General features: G+C 37.1%; 1 protein-coding gene across 5 annotated transcripts in view; it reads right to left on the bottom strand.

The window, feature by feature from the left end:
• The window catches only part of KIAA2026, a 110,388-nt gene that overhangs the window by 6,770 nt on the left and 83,840 nt on the right, over nucleotides 1-19,778 (bottom strand). For all 5 annotated transcript variants that reach the window (XM_002689598.6, XM_005209977.5, XM_024996119.2 and 2 more), the window contains one exon: nucleotides 5,035-5,150. In XM_002689598.6, the coding sequence (XP_002689644.1) occupies nucleotides 5,035-5,150 (116 nt within the window). The remainder of the gene's footprint in view (nucleotides 1-5,034; nucleotides 5,151-19,778) is intronic.

Genomic DNA, 19,778 nt, shown 5'->3' with positions numbered 1-19,778 from the left:
GCATATTCAAAAGCAGAGACATTACTTTGCCAACAAAGGTCCGTCTAGTGAAGGCTATCGTTTTTCCTGTGGTCATGTATGGATGTGAGAGTTGGACTGTGAAGAAAGCTGATTGCCGAAGAATTGATGCTTTTGAACTGTGGTGTTGGAGAAGACTCTTGAGAGTCCCTTGGACTGCAAGGAGATCCAACCAGTCCATTCTGAAGGAGCTCAGCCCTGGGATTTCTTTGGAGGGAATGATGCTGAAGCTGAAACTCCAGTACTTTGGCCACCTCATGTGAAGAGTTGACTCATTGGAAAAGACTGCTGCTGGGAGGGATTGGGGGCAGGAGGAGAAGGGGACGACAGAGGATGAGATGGCTGGATGGCATCACTGACTCAATGGACGTGAGTCCGAGTGAACTCCGGGAGTTGGTGATGCACAGGGAGGCCTGGTGTGCTGCGATTCATGCAACTGAACTGAACTGAAAGGGGAGTAGTATAAAGTTTCTCCCTTCTCAGTCTTCTTCTCACCTTGGCTAAAGACTTTGCTCTTTATTTCACAGAAAATGGAAGAAGCAATCAGACAAGAACTTTCATATGCTCACACCTTGTCTGTAACTTAAGACCTTCATCTGTACTCATATTCTCCATCTAACCCCCTCATATTCTCTAAGCTGACCCCTCCAACTTATGCATCCTCCCTCAACTAGTCAAGAATCTCCAAAGTACCTTCCATTGTCTGATCCATTTCTGCCTCTCTATTTGATCATTTCCGCCAGTATACAAACATGTTATTTCTCCCAGGAAGAAAAACAAACAAGGACAAAAACAAAACTAAAGCACTCTCTTTGACTCCAACTTGTCCTTCCAGGTACTACCCTACTTCTCTGCTCTACTTTTATAGAAAAACTCCAATTCCTCACCCCTCATTCTCTTCAAAAGACTAAGACTTTTACCCTCATTTTCCTCAGTTCATCATGAGCAGTTTCCTTTTTGAGACTTTTTTTTTAACCTGTTTCTAAAACATCACTATTTCTCTTGGTTATGCTCCATCTTGCTAAATATTCCTCCTCAGTATCTTCTGCTGAGTCCTACCATCTCCACCACATCTAAATGCTGGAATGCCCCAGGGTTCAGTCTCTTAACTGTGCTCATATACTAGGTGATTTCTATTATCTCATAGCGTAAGTATAATCTATATCCTGACAACCCCCAAATTTATATCTTTACTCTGGCTTATTCCCTTGAATTGCAACTCATATACTAAACTGCTTATTCAGTATCTCCAATTAGATGGCTGAAAGGGATATCAAACTTAACATGTTGAAATCCTAACTCCTCAATCCATCCCCTCCCCAAAATTCTGTTTCCTCTATCTCAACTATTGGCAATTTCATTATTCTAGCTGTTTAGATAAAAATATTGGCACCACCTTTTTCTCATTTTTTTTCTGACACTCCATATGCAAGTCTTAAGGAAATTCTACCAATCTTACTTTCAAGATATATCCAGAATTCAACCACTCTTTGCTGTTTGCATTGCTACTACTGTTGTCCAAGCCACTATCATTTTTCACCTGGACTACTGCTAAGCGTAACTGATTTCCTGCCTGTATCTTTGTGCCACTCTAATCTCAACCAAGTAGGCAGAAGGGAGTACTTTAAAAAAAGTCAGATCATGTAATTCCTGTTTAAAACCCTTCAAAGGCTTCTTGTCTCAGAGTAAAAGCCAAACTCCTTAAATTCCTATATGGTCTGGCTGTGTTGGTGTTCAGTCATTATTTCCGACTCTTTGCTACCCATGGACTGTAGCATGCCAGGCTCCTCTGTCCTCCACTATCTCCCAGAGTTTGCTCAAATTCATGTCCACTGAGTTGGTGATGCTATTTAACCATCTCATCCTCTGATGCCCTGCTTTTGCTCAAGGTGCAATACTTTGGCCACCTGATGTGAAGAGCTGACTCACTGGAAAAGATATGATCTGGCTACCTTTATCTGTATTTCTCTGACTCTCAACTCTTACCACTTTCCTTCTCATTCACTCAGCTCTCCTTATGCTCACCCCTTTGCATTTCCTACAAATGTCAAACATGCTTTCAACCTTAGAGTTTCTGCATCTTAGATATCCACATGGTTCTCTTCCCTATTTCCTTAAGGTCTCTTCAAATACCAACTCATCAAGAAAACTTTACCCAACATCCTGTAAAAAAAGCAATCATTATCCCATCTAAACCAAGCATTTCTTTCTTTTTTAAAAAGTATTTATTTATTTTTGGCTGTGTTGGGATTTTGTTGCCACGCTTGGGCTTTCTCTAGTTGCGATGAGTGGGGGCTTCTCTCTACTTGTGATGCACGGGCTTCTCATTGCAGTGGCTTCTCTTATTGAGAAGCATGGGCTCTAGGGTGTGCAGGCTTCAGTACTTGCAACACATGGGCCCTAGAATGTGGTGGCTTCAACAGTTGTGGCCCATGGGCTTCATTGCTCCAAAGCAAGTGAAATCTTCCTGGACCAGGGATCAAACCTGTGTCCCCTACATTGACAGACGGATTTTTAACCACTGGACCACCAGGGAAGTCCAAAGCGAGCATGTCCTTTTTTTTTTTTTTCCTATATAGCACAGTGAACTATATTCAATATCCTGTGATAAACCATTATGAAAAAGATGAAAAAGAATACAGTATATAGATGAGTCACTTTGCTGTGTAGCAGAAATCAACACAACATTGTAAATCAACTATACTTGAATAAAATACATGTAAAACATTTTAATTATAGGATAATTGCTTTACAATATTGTGTTGGCCTCTGCCTTACATTAACATGAATCAGCCACAGGTATACGTAAGTTCCTTCCCTCGTGAACGTCCCTCCCTCTAGTTGTCACCTCATCCCACCCCTCTAGTTGTCACAGAGCACCTGATTTGAGTTCCCCACGTCATGCAGCAACTTTCCACTGCCTATCTATTTTACATATTGTAATTTATATGCAAAATAAGTATATCTTATTCCCTTTAACCAGCTTCATTTTTCTTCACAGCACTTATCGTATCTGGCATTTGAGTTTGTCTGAATAGACATAACTAGTAAGGAGATTCAATCAATAACAACAACAAAATCTCTAGACATTTCTCCAAAGACACATAAATTGCCAATAAGCACTTAACAAATGTACTTAATTTCACTAATTATTAGGGAAGTGGAAATCCAAACTACAGTGATATACCACATTATACTCATTAGGATGGCTATTAAAAAAAAAGAAAATAACAAATGCTGGTGAGGATGTGGAGAAACTGGAATTCTTGTACATTTATGATGGGAATGTAGAATTGTACAGACAGTATAGAAAACAATATGATAGTTCCACAAAAAATCAGGTTTATGAGGTCTATCTTCTTTGTGAAATGCACCTTCTATCATTTAAAATATTCATCTTTGTTTCATTTAGAAAGAAATTAAAAGTAGAATTACCATAGTCCACTTCTAGGTATACATCCCCAACACTTGAAAGCATGGTCTTAGATATTTGTACACCCATGTTCACAGCAGCATTATTCATAATAACTAAAACATGAAAAGCCTCCCAAATGCCCATTACAGATGAATGAATAAGTAAAATGTAAGGCCTCCCCAGACAGCCATTTTGCTTTTTTGTATTTTTTGTATTTCTTTTGTATTTTGTATTTTTTGTATTTCTTTTCCACAGGGATGGTCTTGATCCCTGTCTCCTGTACAATGTCATGAACCTCCGTCCATAGTTCATCAGATCTAGTCCCTTAAATCTATTTCTCACTTCCACTGTATAATCATAAGGGATTTGATTTAGGTCATACCTGCAGATGACACCACCCTTATGGCAGAAAGTGAAGAGGAATTAAAAAGCCTCTTGATGAGAGTGAAAGAGGAGAGTGAAGTTTAAATTGACTTAAAGCTCAACATTCAGAAAACGAAGATCATGGCATCTGGTCCCATCACTTCATGGCAAATAGATGGGGAAACAGTGGAAACAGTGTCAGACTTTATTTTTTTGGGCTCCAAAATCACTGCAAATGGTGATTACAGCCATGAAAGTAAAAGATGCTTACTCCTTGGAAGGAAAGTTATGACCAACCTAGATAGCATATTCAAAAGCAGAGACATTACTTTGCCAACAAAGGTCCATCTAGTCAAGGCTATGGTTTTTCCAGTAGTCATGTATGGATGTGAGAGTTGGACTGTGAAGAAAGCTGAGCACCGAAGAATTGATGCTTTTGAACTGTGGTGTTGGAGAAGACTCTTGAGAGTCCCTTGGACTGCAAGGAGATCCAACCAGTCCATTCTGAAGGAGATCAGCCCTGGGATTTCTTTGGAAGGAATGATGCTAAAGCTGAAACTCCAGTACTTTGGCCACCTCATGTGAAGAGTTGACTCATTGGAAAAGACTCTGATGCTGGGAGGGGTTGGGGGTACGAAGAGAAGGGGACGACAAAAGATGAGGTGATTGGATGGCATCACCGACTCGATGGACGTGAGTTTGAGTGTACTCTGGGAGTTGGTGATGGACAGGGAAGCCTGGCGTGCTGCAATTCATGGGGTCGCAAAGAGTCGGACACGACTGAGTGACTGAACTGAACTTAGAGTAGTCAAAATTAAAGACACAGAAAGTACAATGGTGGTTGCTAGGGGATGGGGGAAGGAAGGTACAGAGTTTCAGTTTCACAAGATGAAGAGTTCTGGAGATGGATGGGCTAAGAGAAACACAACATTATGAATGTTAAAAAAACTGGTATTAAATATACCACTGAACCATACACTTAAAACTAGTTAAGACGGTGAATTTTATTTGTGCATTTTACCACAATGAAAAAAACTGGGGGGAAAAAAATATAAACCACACAGTAGGGGTTTTGTTTAATTAACATTACCTTGTCAGGACTTAGGAAGTGCCTTGCACACAGGCTCAAAGATATCTGAACTACAAATCAATGGGATACTACTAATTCCAGGACATCTTCCATAATCATAAAGTATGAGTGTTAAACTAAGTGAAACAGATAATAAAGCTTGATTTACCTGTTTCTTTGAAAAGCTTTCATTAACTTTGGTTCCCATGGCAGCAATTCGTTTAAAAGACGTATCAATGTACTATGCAATTCTTTTACAGCTTGCCTCCGATGATACCATTTGCCCTAAAAACACAATTTGAAAAGTAAATCCTTTAGATTTAATCTAAAAGTCAACATCAAGACTTATTTTCTGAGTAAAAAACAAAACAAAATGCCGATACCCATCAAATAAGTACATATCTCTTCTTCAGAAGGTTGCAGAAAGGAGAAAAATATCCTATAATAAATCTTCTTTGATATACTTTAAAGATTTTCAACTATACAGGAGAAATCTAAAACCCATTGAATCAAACCAGGACATAAAAAGTTTTCTAAAGCTTTTAATTGGGTCAATTATAAATATTCAATAAATCACAAAAATGCATGTAAAGATACAAACATTCATATAATTATGTAAATTATATGGCTCATTTCTGTAATATTTCCAAAAGGCTGGGGGGGGGGGGGAAGAAAAATCCAAATTGTTATCATGTCCAAAAGCAGTCCTCTTAACAAACTTCCTTAGGAAATTTTACAATTATTTTATTTACAAATGTTTTCAGCACAGAAAAGCAAACAAGTGGTCACCATTTCGATTATTTTTATGCTATACTAAGGGATAATAACTTGACACCCGCCCCCCCAACCCCGCCATTTGCTAAGTATTATCCTAAGTATTTCATTCATACATGGAGAGAAAGAGACAGGGAGAGAGAGATTGAGTGAGCATGAGTGTGTACACGAAACAGCAGTTACAAAAACCTTCTAAGGTGTGTGCATTTTTAGTCTTACTTAACAAAAGATGAAACTAAGGGTCAGCGAGATTAAATGACTTGTTTAAAGGTTCTCTGACTTAAACCCAGATCTGCCTGTTGGTGTAGTCCAAGTTCTAGAACTAACTATATTACTACCTCTTAAAAACTGTATCACATAAATTCAGTCTGACACAGGTTATAAAAATCTCTAGTAAAGATATATTTCACCGTACCCATAAAATTATTTGCATACCATAGGAACAATAAGATTATAGAAGTTATATCTTTAGGTAAGCTACTGCTCCACGTCTATCAACATCACCACCACCACTATCACTATTATCATTTACTGTTATATAACCATGTTGTAATTTTTATTTGGTAAACAGCTTTGAAATATAATTTACATACCACACAGTCCACTCATTTTACTTCGTTTATAACAAAAACATACAAGTAAATGTTACAGATCACATTCAACCTGCATGAAACTAGATTTCATCCCACAGGAACTCTGAGTCACATTTGTATACAGGCAGAATATTAAGGCAGAAAAATAACCACTCCCTAGAGTAGAGCATAGGAGAAGGCAATGGCACCCCACTCCAGTACTCTTGCCTAGAAAATCCCATGGACAGAGGAGCCTGGTAGGCTGCAGTCCATGGGGTCGCTAGGATTTGGACATGACTGAACGACTTCACTTTCACTTTTTACTTTCATGTATTGGAGAAGGAAATGGCAACCTACTCCAGTGTTCTTGCTTGGAGAATCCCAGGGATGGGGAAGCCTGGTGGGCTGCTGTCTATGGGGTCGCACAGAGTCGGACACAACCGAAGTGACTTAGCAGCTGCAGAGTAAAGGATATACTAATCTGTGCATAAAATTCCCAACTTTATTTGTGTCTTCTTAGCAGCATAACAAATTATTATATGTGAAAAAATTTCAAGAAAAGTTAATTTTTATTTCATATACTAACCTGAACAGACATCTTGTCAAAAGCTTTCTAAAAGGACCCAACTAACAACAAGTTATACCTCAAGTTATTTTTCTCAAAGGAAAGCACTCATTGTAACCCATGAAAGTAAAACTAGACTATGAACAATAAAACTTAGCAAAAAAATACTTTTAACCTATGGAAAGCTATCTGAAGAAGATGAAAAGGCAGATGATAGTCACCCTAAATCCTTTTTGGAATGAGGTAAGATTTTGTTTCAATAAAAAATAGAAAATAGGTAGATGGAGAAGACTTTTCCCTTTAACAAGGCGTATTAACAACATTCCTTTTTCTACATCTCAACTTTTATTTGGTTCAAAAATGAAATGGTGACTGTGGAAATAAACTTTTCCTAAGCTAAAGAGGGAAAGTCGCTCAGTCATGTCCAACTCTTTGCTACCCTATGGACTATACAGTCCATGGAATTATACAGGCCAGAATACTGGAGAGGGTAGCTGTTCCCTTCTCCAGGGGATCTTCCAACCCAGGGATTGAACCCAGGTCTCCTGCACTGCAGGCAGACTCTTAACCAGCTGAGCCACCAGGAAGATGATGCTGTTAAAGTGCTGCACTCAATATGCCAGCAAATTTGGAAAACTCGGCAGTGGCCACAGGACTGGAAAAGGTCAGTTTTCATTCCAATCCCAAAGAAAGGCAATGCCAAAGAATGTTCAAACTACTGCACAACTGCACTCATCTCACACGCTAGCAAAGTAATGCTCAAAATTCTCCAAGCCAGGCTTCAACACTACATGAACTGTGAACTTCCAGATGTTCAACCTAGATTTAGAAAAGGCAGAGGAACCAGAGATCAAATTGCCAACATCCGCTGAATCATTGAAAAAGCAAGAGAGCTCCAGAAAAACATCTACTTCTGCTTTATTAACTATGCCAAAGCCTTTGACTGTGTGGATCACAACAAATGGTGGAAAATTCTTCAAGAGATGGGAATACCAGACAACCTAACCTGACTCCTGATAAATCTGTATACAGGTCAAGAAGCAAGAGTTAGAATAGGACATGGAACAACAGACTGGTTCCAAATTGGGAAAGGAGTACCTCAAGGGTGTATATCTCACCCTGCTTATTTAACTTAAATGCAGAGTACATCATACAAAATGCCAGGCTGGATGAAGCACATGCTGGAATCAAGATTGCTGGGAGAAATATCAATAACCTTAGATACACAGAAAACACTCACCCTTATGGCAGAAAGCGAAGAGGAACTAAAGAGCCTCTTGATGAAAATGAAAGAGGAGAATGAAAAAGTTGGCTTAAAACTCAACATTCAGAAAACTAAGATCATAGCATTTGGTCCCATTACTTCATGGCAAACAGATGGGGAAACAGTGGAAACAGTGAGAGACTATTCTTTTGGGCTCCAAAATCACTGCAGATGGTGACTGCAGCTGTGAAATTAAAAGATGCTTGCTCCTTGGAAGAAAAGCTATGACCAACCTAGACAGCATTTTAAAAAGCAGAGACATTCCTTTGCTAACAAAGGTCTGTCTAGTCAAAGCTATGGTTTTTCCAGTAGTCATGTATGGATGTGAGAGTTGGTGTGAGAGTTGGACCATAAAGAAAGCTAAGTGCCGAAGAATTTATGCTTTTGAACTGTCATGCTGGAGAGGACTCTTGAGAGTCGCTTGGACTGCAAGGAGATCAAGTCAGTTCTAAAGGAAATCAGTCCTTAATATTCATTGGAAGGACTGATACTGAAGCTGAAACTCCAATACTTTGGCCACCTGATTCGAAGAATTGACTCAGTGGAAAAGACCCTGATGCTGGGAAAGATTGAAAGCAGGAGGAGAAGGGGATGGCAGAGGAGGAGATGGTTGGATGGCATCACCAACTTGATGGACATTAGTTTGAGAAAGCTACCCGAAGTGGTGATGGACACAGAGGCCTGTCGTCCTTAAGCCCATGGGGTCACAAAGAGTCAGACACGACTGAGCAACTGAACTAAACTGAACTGAAGCTAAGGAGAGCAGAAAGAGGAAAGATATAAGGAATGAAGCTGGGGAGAATATGCTCTTCCTGGTATAATTAAATGGAAAAGTGTTAAAAGACTAGGGGGTGCCAGCATGCTGAATTCCTTATTGTGCATGCAAGCTAAGTCACATCAGTTGTGTCAGATTTTTTGCGACCCTATGAACTGTAGAGCCCACCAGGATCCTCTTGTCCATGAGATTCTCTAGGCAAGAATACTGGAGTGGACAGCCATGCCTTCCCCCAGTTATTAACTGGAAGTTAATATGAAGAAGAATGACAGATTTGAGTTAACCTAGGCAGTATGGTTGCTGTATAAGTTCGCATAGTGGTGGTGGAGCAGGGAATACAGAACTAACAGAATTGCAGGACGTTTAGGACTAGGTAGTTGAGGCACATGAAGTGGAGACTGTGTAACTGGATACTATTTCAAGACATTTATCAGCTCTGTTTGCGTTTTGACTAAATTACAATATTAATTTTTATAGGAAAGAATTTGAAACATATTAGGAAGACTTTACCTTTTGATTTTATTTTGGTTACTAAATTTTAATTAATCTAATGCCCAGAAAATATATGACTGAACTAACAGCACACAGGGAAGGGGTCATATAAATTCATCAGAGAACAGACTTCTAACTTTCATATAACTCTGTTTCACCCACTGACCTGTTTGTAAATGTCTAAGGTCTTTTAATTTTATATATGTTTTTTTGGCCTTCTTCCCTTTCTTTAGTCTAAATATTTGCAACTTGGGGTAGTGATGGTGTGGCTCCTAATTTATATTTGAAAATGCCTATTTAATCACTCTGTATTTCAAAAAAAGTTTATTATTTCCATAACACAAATTACAGAAAGTAAAGGCTGATAAAATGTTTGACTAGAGAAGATACACATAAAGGATATAATGACCTCAACAAAAGGGCATCCCTATACCTGCCATGGGGTATGTGTGTTATCGATCAAAAGGTGGGACATGTTTAAAAAAAAAATTCAGACTCACTACTCTGGGACTGGTGTTTGATGCAGTAGTGTACTTTAATCATTTGACAGTAAAAGAGAAACTCACACTGCTTGTTTCATTTATTATCTTCTTTGGTCAATATAACCCAAATGGATTTAAAATAGTGTGTTCTTTTCTACCCAGTGCTGATCTCAAGAGTATCACAGTATACAATGAAACTAATGTAGAGAACTTATGAATTTTTAAATAAAGTTAGCCAAATGGTAATAATCTGACTTAACTTAGATCTAATATAAAATAAAAATCCATTTAAAATTAAATAAGTATTTCCTGAACTTTCAATCAGATTAACTGAAAGTTAGCAATAGCTTTTATGACTGACCAACTTTATATACACAGATAAAGGAAAAACTATCATGATTCTAGGATGAAATTTTTAAAGCTAAAGGGGAACTTGGCAGACATAATTTTACAGATGGAAAATGTTTAAGGTAAACAGAGAAGTACTTGTAGGTGGGAGAGACTTTAGAACTTTAGATCTCCTGAATGCTAAAATCCATTTTCTTTCCACTGCACAAAGCCACTTCTCATGGCTTACATACAGACAGTCCCTAAAGAACAGACTGTATTGTGTAATTCCTATATTTACATATTTCTGTGATGCAAATATTAAAATCTCTAAAATTTACATTAATTAAAATAATACTTAAAACTATGGTGATCTAAAGTTTAAAAGTGAATTAAAAAACAAGGAAAACAGCAAGCTCCCCATCTCCAAATACATGACAATATGGCTACAATGAAAATCAGAAAGGCTCTTACAATCTTCATCTGCACTGATCAATAGAGAATAAAAGATAAAGATGGTAGGTAGACAAAAATTTAGAGATGAGCTAACATCTATCCTACTCAAACTCTTCCAGAAAATTGCAGAGGAAGGTAAACTACCAAACTCATTCTATGAGGCCACCATCACCCTAATACCAAAGCCTGAAAAAGATGCCACGAAAAAAGAAAACTTCAGGTCAGGATCACTGATGAACATGGATGCAAACATCCTTAACAAAATTCTAGCAAACAGAATCCAACAACATATTAAAAAGATCAACATCATGACCAAGTGGGCTTTATCCCAGGGATGCAGGGTTCGTCAATATTCGCAAATCAATCAATGTGACACATCACATTAACAAATTGAAAGATAAAAACCATATGATTATCTCAATAGATACACAGAAAGCCTTTGACAAAATTCAACATCCATTTATGATAAAAACCCTCCAGAAGGCAGGCATAGAAGGAACATACCTCAACACACTGCTACTGCTAAGTCACTTCAGTCGTGTCCAACTCTGTGCGACCCCGTAGACGGCAGCCCACCAGGCTCCCCCGTCCCTGGGATTCTCCAGGCAAGAACACTGGAGTGGGTTGCCATTTCCTTCTCCAATGCATGAAAGTGAAAAGTGAAAGGGAAGTTGCTCAGTCATGTCCGACCCTCAGCGACCCCATGGACTGCAGCCTTCCAGGCTCCTCCATCCATGGGATTTTCCAGGCAAGAGTACTGGAGTGGGGTGCCATTGCCTTCTCTGACATAATAAAAGCTACATATCATAAATTCATCGCAAACATTATCCTCAAAGGTGAAAAATTGAAAGCATTTCCCCTAAAGTCAGGAACAAGACAAGGATGCCCAGTTTCACCACTACTATTCAACATAGTTTTGGAAGTTTTAGCCATAGCAATCAGAGAAGAAAAAGAAATGAATCGAAATTGGAAAAGAAGAAGTAAAACTCCTACTGTTTGCAGATGACATGATTCTCTACATAGAAAACCCTAAAGACTCCACCAGAAAATTACTAGAGCTAATCTAGTAAAGTTGCAGGATATAAAATTAACACAGAAATCCCTTGCATTCCTATACACTAACAATGAGAAAACAGAAAGAGAAATTAAAGAAACAATTCCATTCACCATAGCAACATCTAAAAGAATAAAATACTTAGGAATGAATCTACTATCTAAAGAAACAAAAGACTTACATATAGAAAACTATAAAACACTGATGAAAGAAATCAAAGATGACACAAATAGATAAATATACCATGTTCATGGATCAGAAGAATCAACATAGTGAAAATGAGTATACTACCCAAAGAAATCTATAGATCCAATGTAATCCCTATCAAGCTACCAACGGTATTTTTCAGAGAACTAGAACAAATAATTTCACAATTTGTATGGACATACAAAAAACGTCAAATAGTCAAAACAATCTTGAGAAAGAAGAATGGAACTGGAGCAATCAGCCTGCCTGACTTCAGGCTATATTACAAAGCTACAGTCATCAGGACAGTATGGTACTGGCACAAAGACAGAAACATAGATCAATGGAACAAAATAGAAAGCCCAGAGATAAATCCACGCACCTATAGACACCTTATCTTTGACAAATGAGGCAAGTATATACAATGGAGAAAAGACACTCTTTTTAACAAGTGGTGCTGGGAAAACTGGTCAACCACTTGTCAAAGAATGAAACTAGAACACTTTTTAGAACTAACATCCAAAAAAGATGTCCTTTTCATTATACGGGGCTGGAATGCAAAAGCAGGAAGTCAAGAAACACCTGGAGTAACAGGCAAATTTGGCCTTGGAGTACGGAATAAAGCAGGGCAAAGGCTAATAAGAGTTCTGCCAAGAGAATGCACTGGTCATAGCAAACGCCCTCTTCCAACAACACAAGAGAAGACTCTACACATGGATATCACCAGATGGTCAGTACTGAAATCAGACTGATTATATTCTTTGCAGCCAAAGATGGAGAAGCACTATACAGTCAGCAAAAACAAGAACGGGAGCTGACTGTGGCTCAGATCATTAACTCCTTATTGCCAGATTCAGACTGAAATTGAAGAAAGTGGAGAAAACCACTAGACCATTCAGGTATGACCTAAATCAAATCCCTTATGATTATACAGTGGAAGTGAGAAATAGATTTAAGACACTAGATCTGATAGACAGAGTGCCTGATGAACTATGGAATGAGGTTCGTGACATTGTACAGGAGACAGGAATCAAGACCATCCCCAAGAAAAAGAAATGCAAAAAAGCAAAATGGCTGTCTGGGGAGGCCTTACAAATAGCTGTGAAAAGAAGAGAAGCAAAAAGCAAAGGAGAAAAGGAAAGATATAAGCATCTGAATCCAGAGTTCCAAAGAATAGCAAGGAGAGATAAGAAAGCCTTCCTCAGGGATCAATGCAAAGAAATAGAGGAAAACAATAGAAAGGGAAAGACTAGAGATTTCTTCAAGAAAATTAGAGATATTAAGAGAACATTTCAGGCAAAGATGGGCTTGATAAAGGACAGAAATGGTAGGGACCTAACAGACGCAGAAGATATTAAGAAGAGGTGGCAAGAATACACAGAAGAACTGTACAAAAAAGATCTTCGTGGCCCAGATAATCACAATGGTGTGATCACTCACCTAGAGCCAGACATCCTGAAATGTGAAGTCAAGTGGGCCTTAGAAAGCATCACTACGAACAAAGCCAGTGGAGGTGATGGAATTCCAGTTGAGCTATTCCAAATCCTGAAAGATGATGCTGTGAAAGTTCCGCACCCAATATGACAGCAAATTTGGAAAACTCAGCAGTGGCCACAGGACTGGAAAAGGTCAGTTTTCAATCCAACCCCAAAGAAAGGCAATGCCAAAGAATGCTCAAATTACTGCACAACTGCACTCATCTCATATGCTAGTATAGTAATGCTTAAAATTCTCCAACCTAGGCTTCAGCAATACATGAACCGTGAACTTCCAGATGTTCAAGCTGGTTTTAGAAAAGGCAGAGGAACCAGAGATTAAATTGCCAACATCCGCTGAATCATCGAAAAAGCAAGACAGTTCCAGAAAAACATCTATTTCTGCTTTTTTGACTATGCCAAAGCCTTTGACTATGTGGATCACAATAAACTGTGGAAAATTCTGAAAGAGATGGGAATACCAGACCACCTGACCTGCCTCTTGAGAAACTTGTATGCAGGTCAAGAAGCAACAGTTAGAACTGGACATGGAACAACAGACTGGTTTCAAATAGGAAAAGGAATATGTCAAGGCTGTATATTGTCACCCTGCTTATTTAACTTATACGCAGAGTACATCATGAGAAACGCTGGGCTGGATGAAGCACAAGCTGAAATCAAGATTGCCAGGAGAAATATCAATAACCTCAGATATGCAGATAACACCACCCTTATGGCAGAGAGTAAAGAAGAACTAAAGAAGAAAGTGAAAAGAGGAGAGTGAAAAAGTTGGCTTAAAGCTCAACATTCGGAAAATGAAGATCATGGCATCCGGTTCCATCACTTCATGGCAAATAGATGGGGAAACAGTGGAAACAGTGTCAGACTTTATTTTTATGGGCGCCAAAATCACTGCAGATGGTGATTGCAGCCAGGAAATTAAAAGATGTTTACTCCTGGAAGGAAAGTTATGACCAACTTATACAGCATATTAAAAAGCAGAGACATTACTCTGTCAACAAAGGTCAGTCTAGTCTAGGCTATGGTTTTTCCAGTGGTCATGTATGGATGTGAGAGTTGGACTATAAAGAAAGCTGAGTGCCAAAGATTTGATATTTTTTGTGGTGTTGGAGAAGACTCTTGAGAGTCCCTTGGACTGCAAAGAGATCCAACCAATCCATCCTGGAGGAAATCCGTCCTGGGTGTTAACACATTGGTAGGACTGATGTTGAAGCTGAAACTCCAATACTTCTGAGCAACTGACCTGAACTGAACTGAGAACACTTTCTAACAGCATACACAAAAATAAACTCAAAATGGATTAAAGATCTAAATGTAAGACCAGAAACTATTTAAAACTCCTAGTGGAAAACAGGCAAAACACTCTCTGATGTAAATCATAGCAGGATCCTCTATGACCCGCCTCTCAGAGTAATGGAAATAAAAGCAAAAATAAACAAATGGGACCTAATTAAACTTACAAGCTTTTCCACAACGAAGGAAACTATAAGCAAGGTGAAAAGACAGCCTCAGAATGGGAGAAAATAATAGCTAATGAAGTACTGACAAAGAGTTAATCTCAAAAATACACAAGCAACTCTTGCAGCTCAATTCCAGAAAATTAAGCAACCCAATCAAAAAATGGGCCAAAGAACTAAACAGACATTTCTCCAAAGAAGACATACAGATGGCTAACAAACACATGAAAAGATGCTCAACATCACTTATTATCAGAGAAATGCAAATCAAAACCACTATGAGGTACTATCTCACTCAGGTCAGAATGGCTGCTATCAAAAAGTCTACAAACAATAAATGCTGGAGAGGGTACAGAGAAAAAGAAACCCTCTTAAACCTTTGGTGAGAATGCAAACGAGTACAGCCACTATGGAGAACAGTGTGGAGATTCCTTAAAAAAAACTGGAAATAGAACTGCCATACAACCCAGCAATCCTACTGCTGGGCATACACACCGAGGAAACCAGAATTGAAAGAGACACATGTACCCCAATGTTCATCGCAACACTGTTTATAATAGCCAGGACATGGAAGCAACCTAGATGTCCATCAGCAGATGAATGGATAAGAAAGCTGTGGTACATATACACAATGGAATGTTACTCAGCCATTAGAAAGAATGCATTTGAATCAGTTCTAATGAGGTGGATGAAACTCGAGCCTATTATACAGAGAGAAGTAAGTCAGAAAGAAAAACACCAATACAGTATATTAACGCATATATATGGAATTTAGAAAGATGGTAACGATGACCCTATATGCAAGACAGCGAAGAGACACAGATGTAAAGAACAGATTTTTGGACTCTGTGGGAGAAGGCGAGGGTGGGATGATTTGAGAGAATAGCACTGAAACATGTATATTATCATATGTGAAACAGATCGCCAGTCCAGGTTAGATACATGAGACAGGGTGCTCAGGGCTGGTGCACTGGGATGACCCAGAGGGATGGGATGGGGAGGGAGGTGGGAGGGAGGTTCAGGATGGGGAACACATGTACACCCATGGCTGATTCATATGAATGTATCGCAAAACCCACCACAATTCGTAAAGTAATTAGCCTCCAACTAAAAAAAAAAAAGAGCAGAAAAAAAAAAAGATGGTAGGTAGAAAGATTAAGGAGTAAATGGTTATTTGTGGAACAGTGTTATAACTGTTTCTATAATAAAAAATACATTTTATAAGCTTTACATATATAAGTTTAGTCCTGACTTTTCTTTATAAACAGGTACGTCAATATGGAGATAAATGAACTATTTCTAATAATCAGAATTCTATTTTCAGGAATAAAAAATGTTTCTAAAATAATCCCAATGTGTTACATGAACTTAATAATCCAAATATTTACTGATGGTCACTTTAAAAAGAAGAGTGATATATCTTTTTTAAATAAATTTACTATAAAGTTTAACATGAAGTATGAATTCAAGCTCACACCATGGAACCAAAAGTATACAGTATGATCTAAATTTGAGGCTTACCTTTCAATATTTTCTCATCCAATGTCCACAGCAGCTGTAGATTGCCAGCTCCCTTTCCATGAGATGGCTCAACTGTCAAATACTAAAGCTTTTATAACCTGATAGGGATTACTACAACAAGGAGTTTGTCTATGGTCACAAGATAAGTGCTTTATTATATTATGCAGTTTTATAAGCTTTATAATGTGATATGTTAATAACCTAAGGAACTACAAGAGAAAGATACTCTGAAAAAACTTACAAAACTACACAATATTGTAAAATGGAAAGCTAAGTCTGTTTGTGTGAAATGAGTGGGGAGGGAAACTTACCTTACAACTAAAGAAAAACTCCATTCTGCTGCAGTAATCTGGGATGGGTATGACAGACCAGCAATAATACTGGCTGGGGTGTTGCGAGGAGAGGGAATTGGCAATCTACTGATGCTGGGGACACTGAACATCTAGAAGGAAGAAAAGAGGAAAACAAATAAATTCTAGATTTATTAAATGTCTCATCATTATGGATCTTTTGCACATTTAATAAGTTTAGATACTCTGAATATTAGGTGAAAGTAACTGATTTATACAATTCATTCTGTTACTTTTAGATTTTCTTACACCAATTTCTAAACAAAATCGGTATCAACTGTTGTATGCAGAAAAAGATTATCATATATAAATACATAAAGAATATTTTTAAATTGAAATGGTATTATTGTGATAAAAATATAATTTTTATTAAAAAGAAGAGTACAAAAACATAATGTATATGAAAAAGGCATCAATGCTCTCTTTCTATATGCTTCTATTTATACATGTTGCTGGAGCACAGAAACAGGGATCATAAAACAAAAGCATTTTTTGTTATAGGCTTGGTTCTTGTCACAGACATAAATCATATGGTGGAAAGGGATTATATAATAATACATCATGCTTTTCCAAGAAAATTCAAATAGCTTTTAGAAAAGTCAAATGGATTTATATATAAAGATGTCTTATTTAAAAACATTAGGAGTATCCAAAGTTAGAATAATTTAATGGAAATGGATAAAAACACAGCACAAGTTAACTGGAATTAAGCATTTTAATAATTTAATTATTTCACATTCTCCTTAATCTAAGTAATAGTAAATGAAAAAGTAACACGTATTTACTTTTTTTTCTTATTCCTCACCTAAAGAAACTACCACTATATTAATATATTCCTGCATATTCACAGTTTTGGGGGTAAAATACCACATTCATCTTGGTGGTATACAGTCTCTTGAAAAAGTACTAGTTAGACAATATAGTGAAGTGTTTGAATATTAGTATGGAAGAAGTTAAAAAAAGTATTTTAACACTACCAGAGGTCTTAATATGAACTATTCTATCATATACTAATGTTTTCTCTTTAGGTACTCTTACCCACTTTCTCTTAATACTAATTCAATAGGAAACAAAAGCATAAAGATATCCAACACTGCACAGCACGTACAATGTTTCCATTGTATTTCTAAATGAGCATTTAACTAGAAAGCATGATGATCAACAACTACATCAGTGATAATACTGGAAATTTCAGTGTCATTTGACTTTGTAGAGACTGTGAACAGATCACATTCCCAGTAGTCATTATTACTGGGGAAGAAAATCTAACAATATGGATATAACTGATGGTATGTAACCACTTCCATTCATAAAGAAGAAAAAATCCTGGACTAGAAATTAACTACTGAGTAGTATCTGAATCTGACCCTTTTTAGTAAACTGGTGGTAGCAAAGAGGTTAATAACATTTTATCAAATCTACACCTGTTATCAGAAAGGTGGGTTCTCAAGCAATTCACAGCACAATCTGAATCACTAAGTAATGCTACACTGGTAACACCAGAGCATAAAAAGTTCCATGTAAATGAAACTATGACTGGGGATATACTAAAAGTAGGGTCAGTATTCTACTTATTTTTACTTTCTCAGGCTCCATTACAATACCCAGCACACAGCAGGTCCACAATAAGTATTCAAACCACAGAAGTAAATTTCTAAGCTGAGATTTTCTACTTAGCTGAAAAGATTTTTAAAAATTGATAAACATTCCTAAAATACATGTCTTCCAGATTTTCTGAACACACAATGAATATAATTTAACTCTTACTGACTTGTTCATCATTATGAACAAGCCATTGTTTCATATTTTAAAGCAGTGATGCTAGGGTTTACAGGGCTATAACCTATATTCCTATATTAAGTGGTTATTGATTACTGTTAGTTTTGGACCCTGAAGTCTTTTTTGTTTCTTAAATTGTCTATCAGTATTTCATGCAACTAAATCTGTCTTAAAATACTTTTGTCCTAATTAAAAGCACTTGCTACAACTAGTTAGCATCATATCTTCATTAAAAGAAACTGGTTCCATACAAGGATATATATATACATATTTTTTTTTTTTTTCCTATTTTAAAGTGCTAGAGATCCATATGTGGACTCTGTCTTCTATTTAGACTCTTTTTTATTCTTTGGTAGATCTAGATTAATTTTCCTTTAATATATAATGAATCACTTTTACCTTCGTATCTATAGAGTATAATAAAATGGTAGGGAAGTTTTATTGAGTTGGACACGACTGAGCGACTGAACTGAACTGAATCTTCTCTATTGTTTGGATGATATTCTTCCCTAATCCACAAAAGGTATTAAACTATTATATCTTTAAATTTTGGGAGCTTTCCAAAGATTTTGATTTCTTCTGTAATATAAATAAACAGAATGATACAAAGTTCATTTTTGGTCTCAAGCACCTTATGGATTTAAATTCAATTTGTCAGAACTCTTGTCAGTGAAAGGCAGTAGAGTTAAATAGAAATAGATAAATAGAAAATAATAAAAATTTACTTGGGGCTTTGAAAAATATTTGGCATTTAAACTTACTTATATTTGAGTACGTGTGTATGATATGTAATTCAAAAGAGTTTAAAGCAAATTATAAAAGCTGCACTATGAAGCTCTACCTATAGAAGGATCTGTCACCTAGTTCAATTCTTCCTTGAAGTTCACTCCATGCTGAGAACATGCAGTATTATTTCTCTGGCTGATGTAAAAAATATAAAACACTTTCCCTTTTTAATTGGAACTTTCATTGGGAGAAAACAGGTTCAAATATTACTTTTAAGAAAGTTTCCCTGATGGGATACAGACTACATCAAATTCCAGTAAGTGGAAACAGTGAGCACTATTATAGGAGTTAATATCCAGTTCTCAGTTGAGCAGAGTAGTTATTAAATGTCAAAAAAAAAAAAAAAAAAAAGCCCCAAAGTGAGACCTACCATAGACAAATGAAGATAATGCATTCTCAGATAATTTGGTGACTACAGTCAATTGAAGCTTTGTCTTACTAGCCAGCTATTGTTCTGGTTCATGTTTCCCGTCATCTAGTTCTCTTTCCTTACTATTATTTTGAGTATGTCAGTTAATATTTGATTCTTCATAAAGTCCATATGTTATCTACCTTTCCACCCTTACTCCCAAATAAT

This window comes from Bos taurus, chromosome 8 (genome assembly GCF_002263795.3).
Source record: "Bos taurus isolate L1 Dominette 01449 registration number 42190680 breed Hereford chromosome 8, ARS-UCD2.0, whole genome shotgun sequence".
NCBI classification, from domain to species: domain Eukaryota; kingdom Metazoa; phylum Chordata; class Mammalia; order Artiodactyla; family Bovidae; genus Bos; species Bos taurus.
The sequence above is the reverse complement of the archived record's forward strand: the minus strand, read 5'-3'. Positions and strand labels throughout refer to the sequence as shown.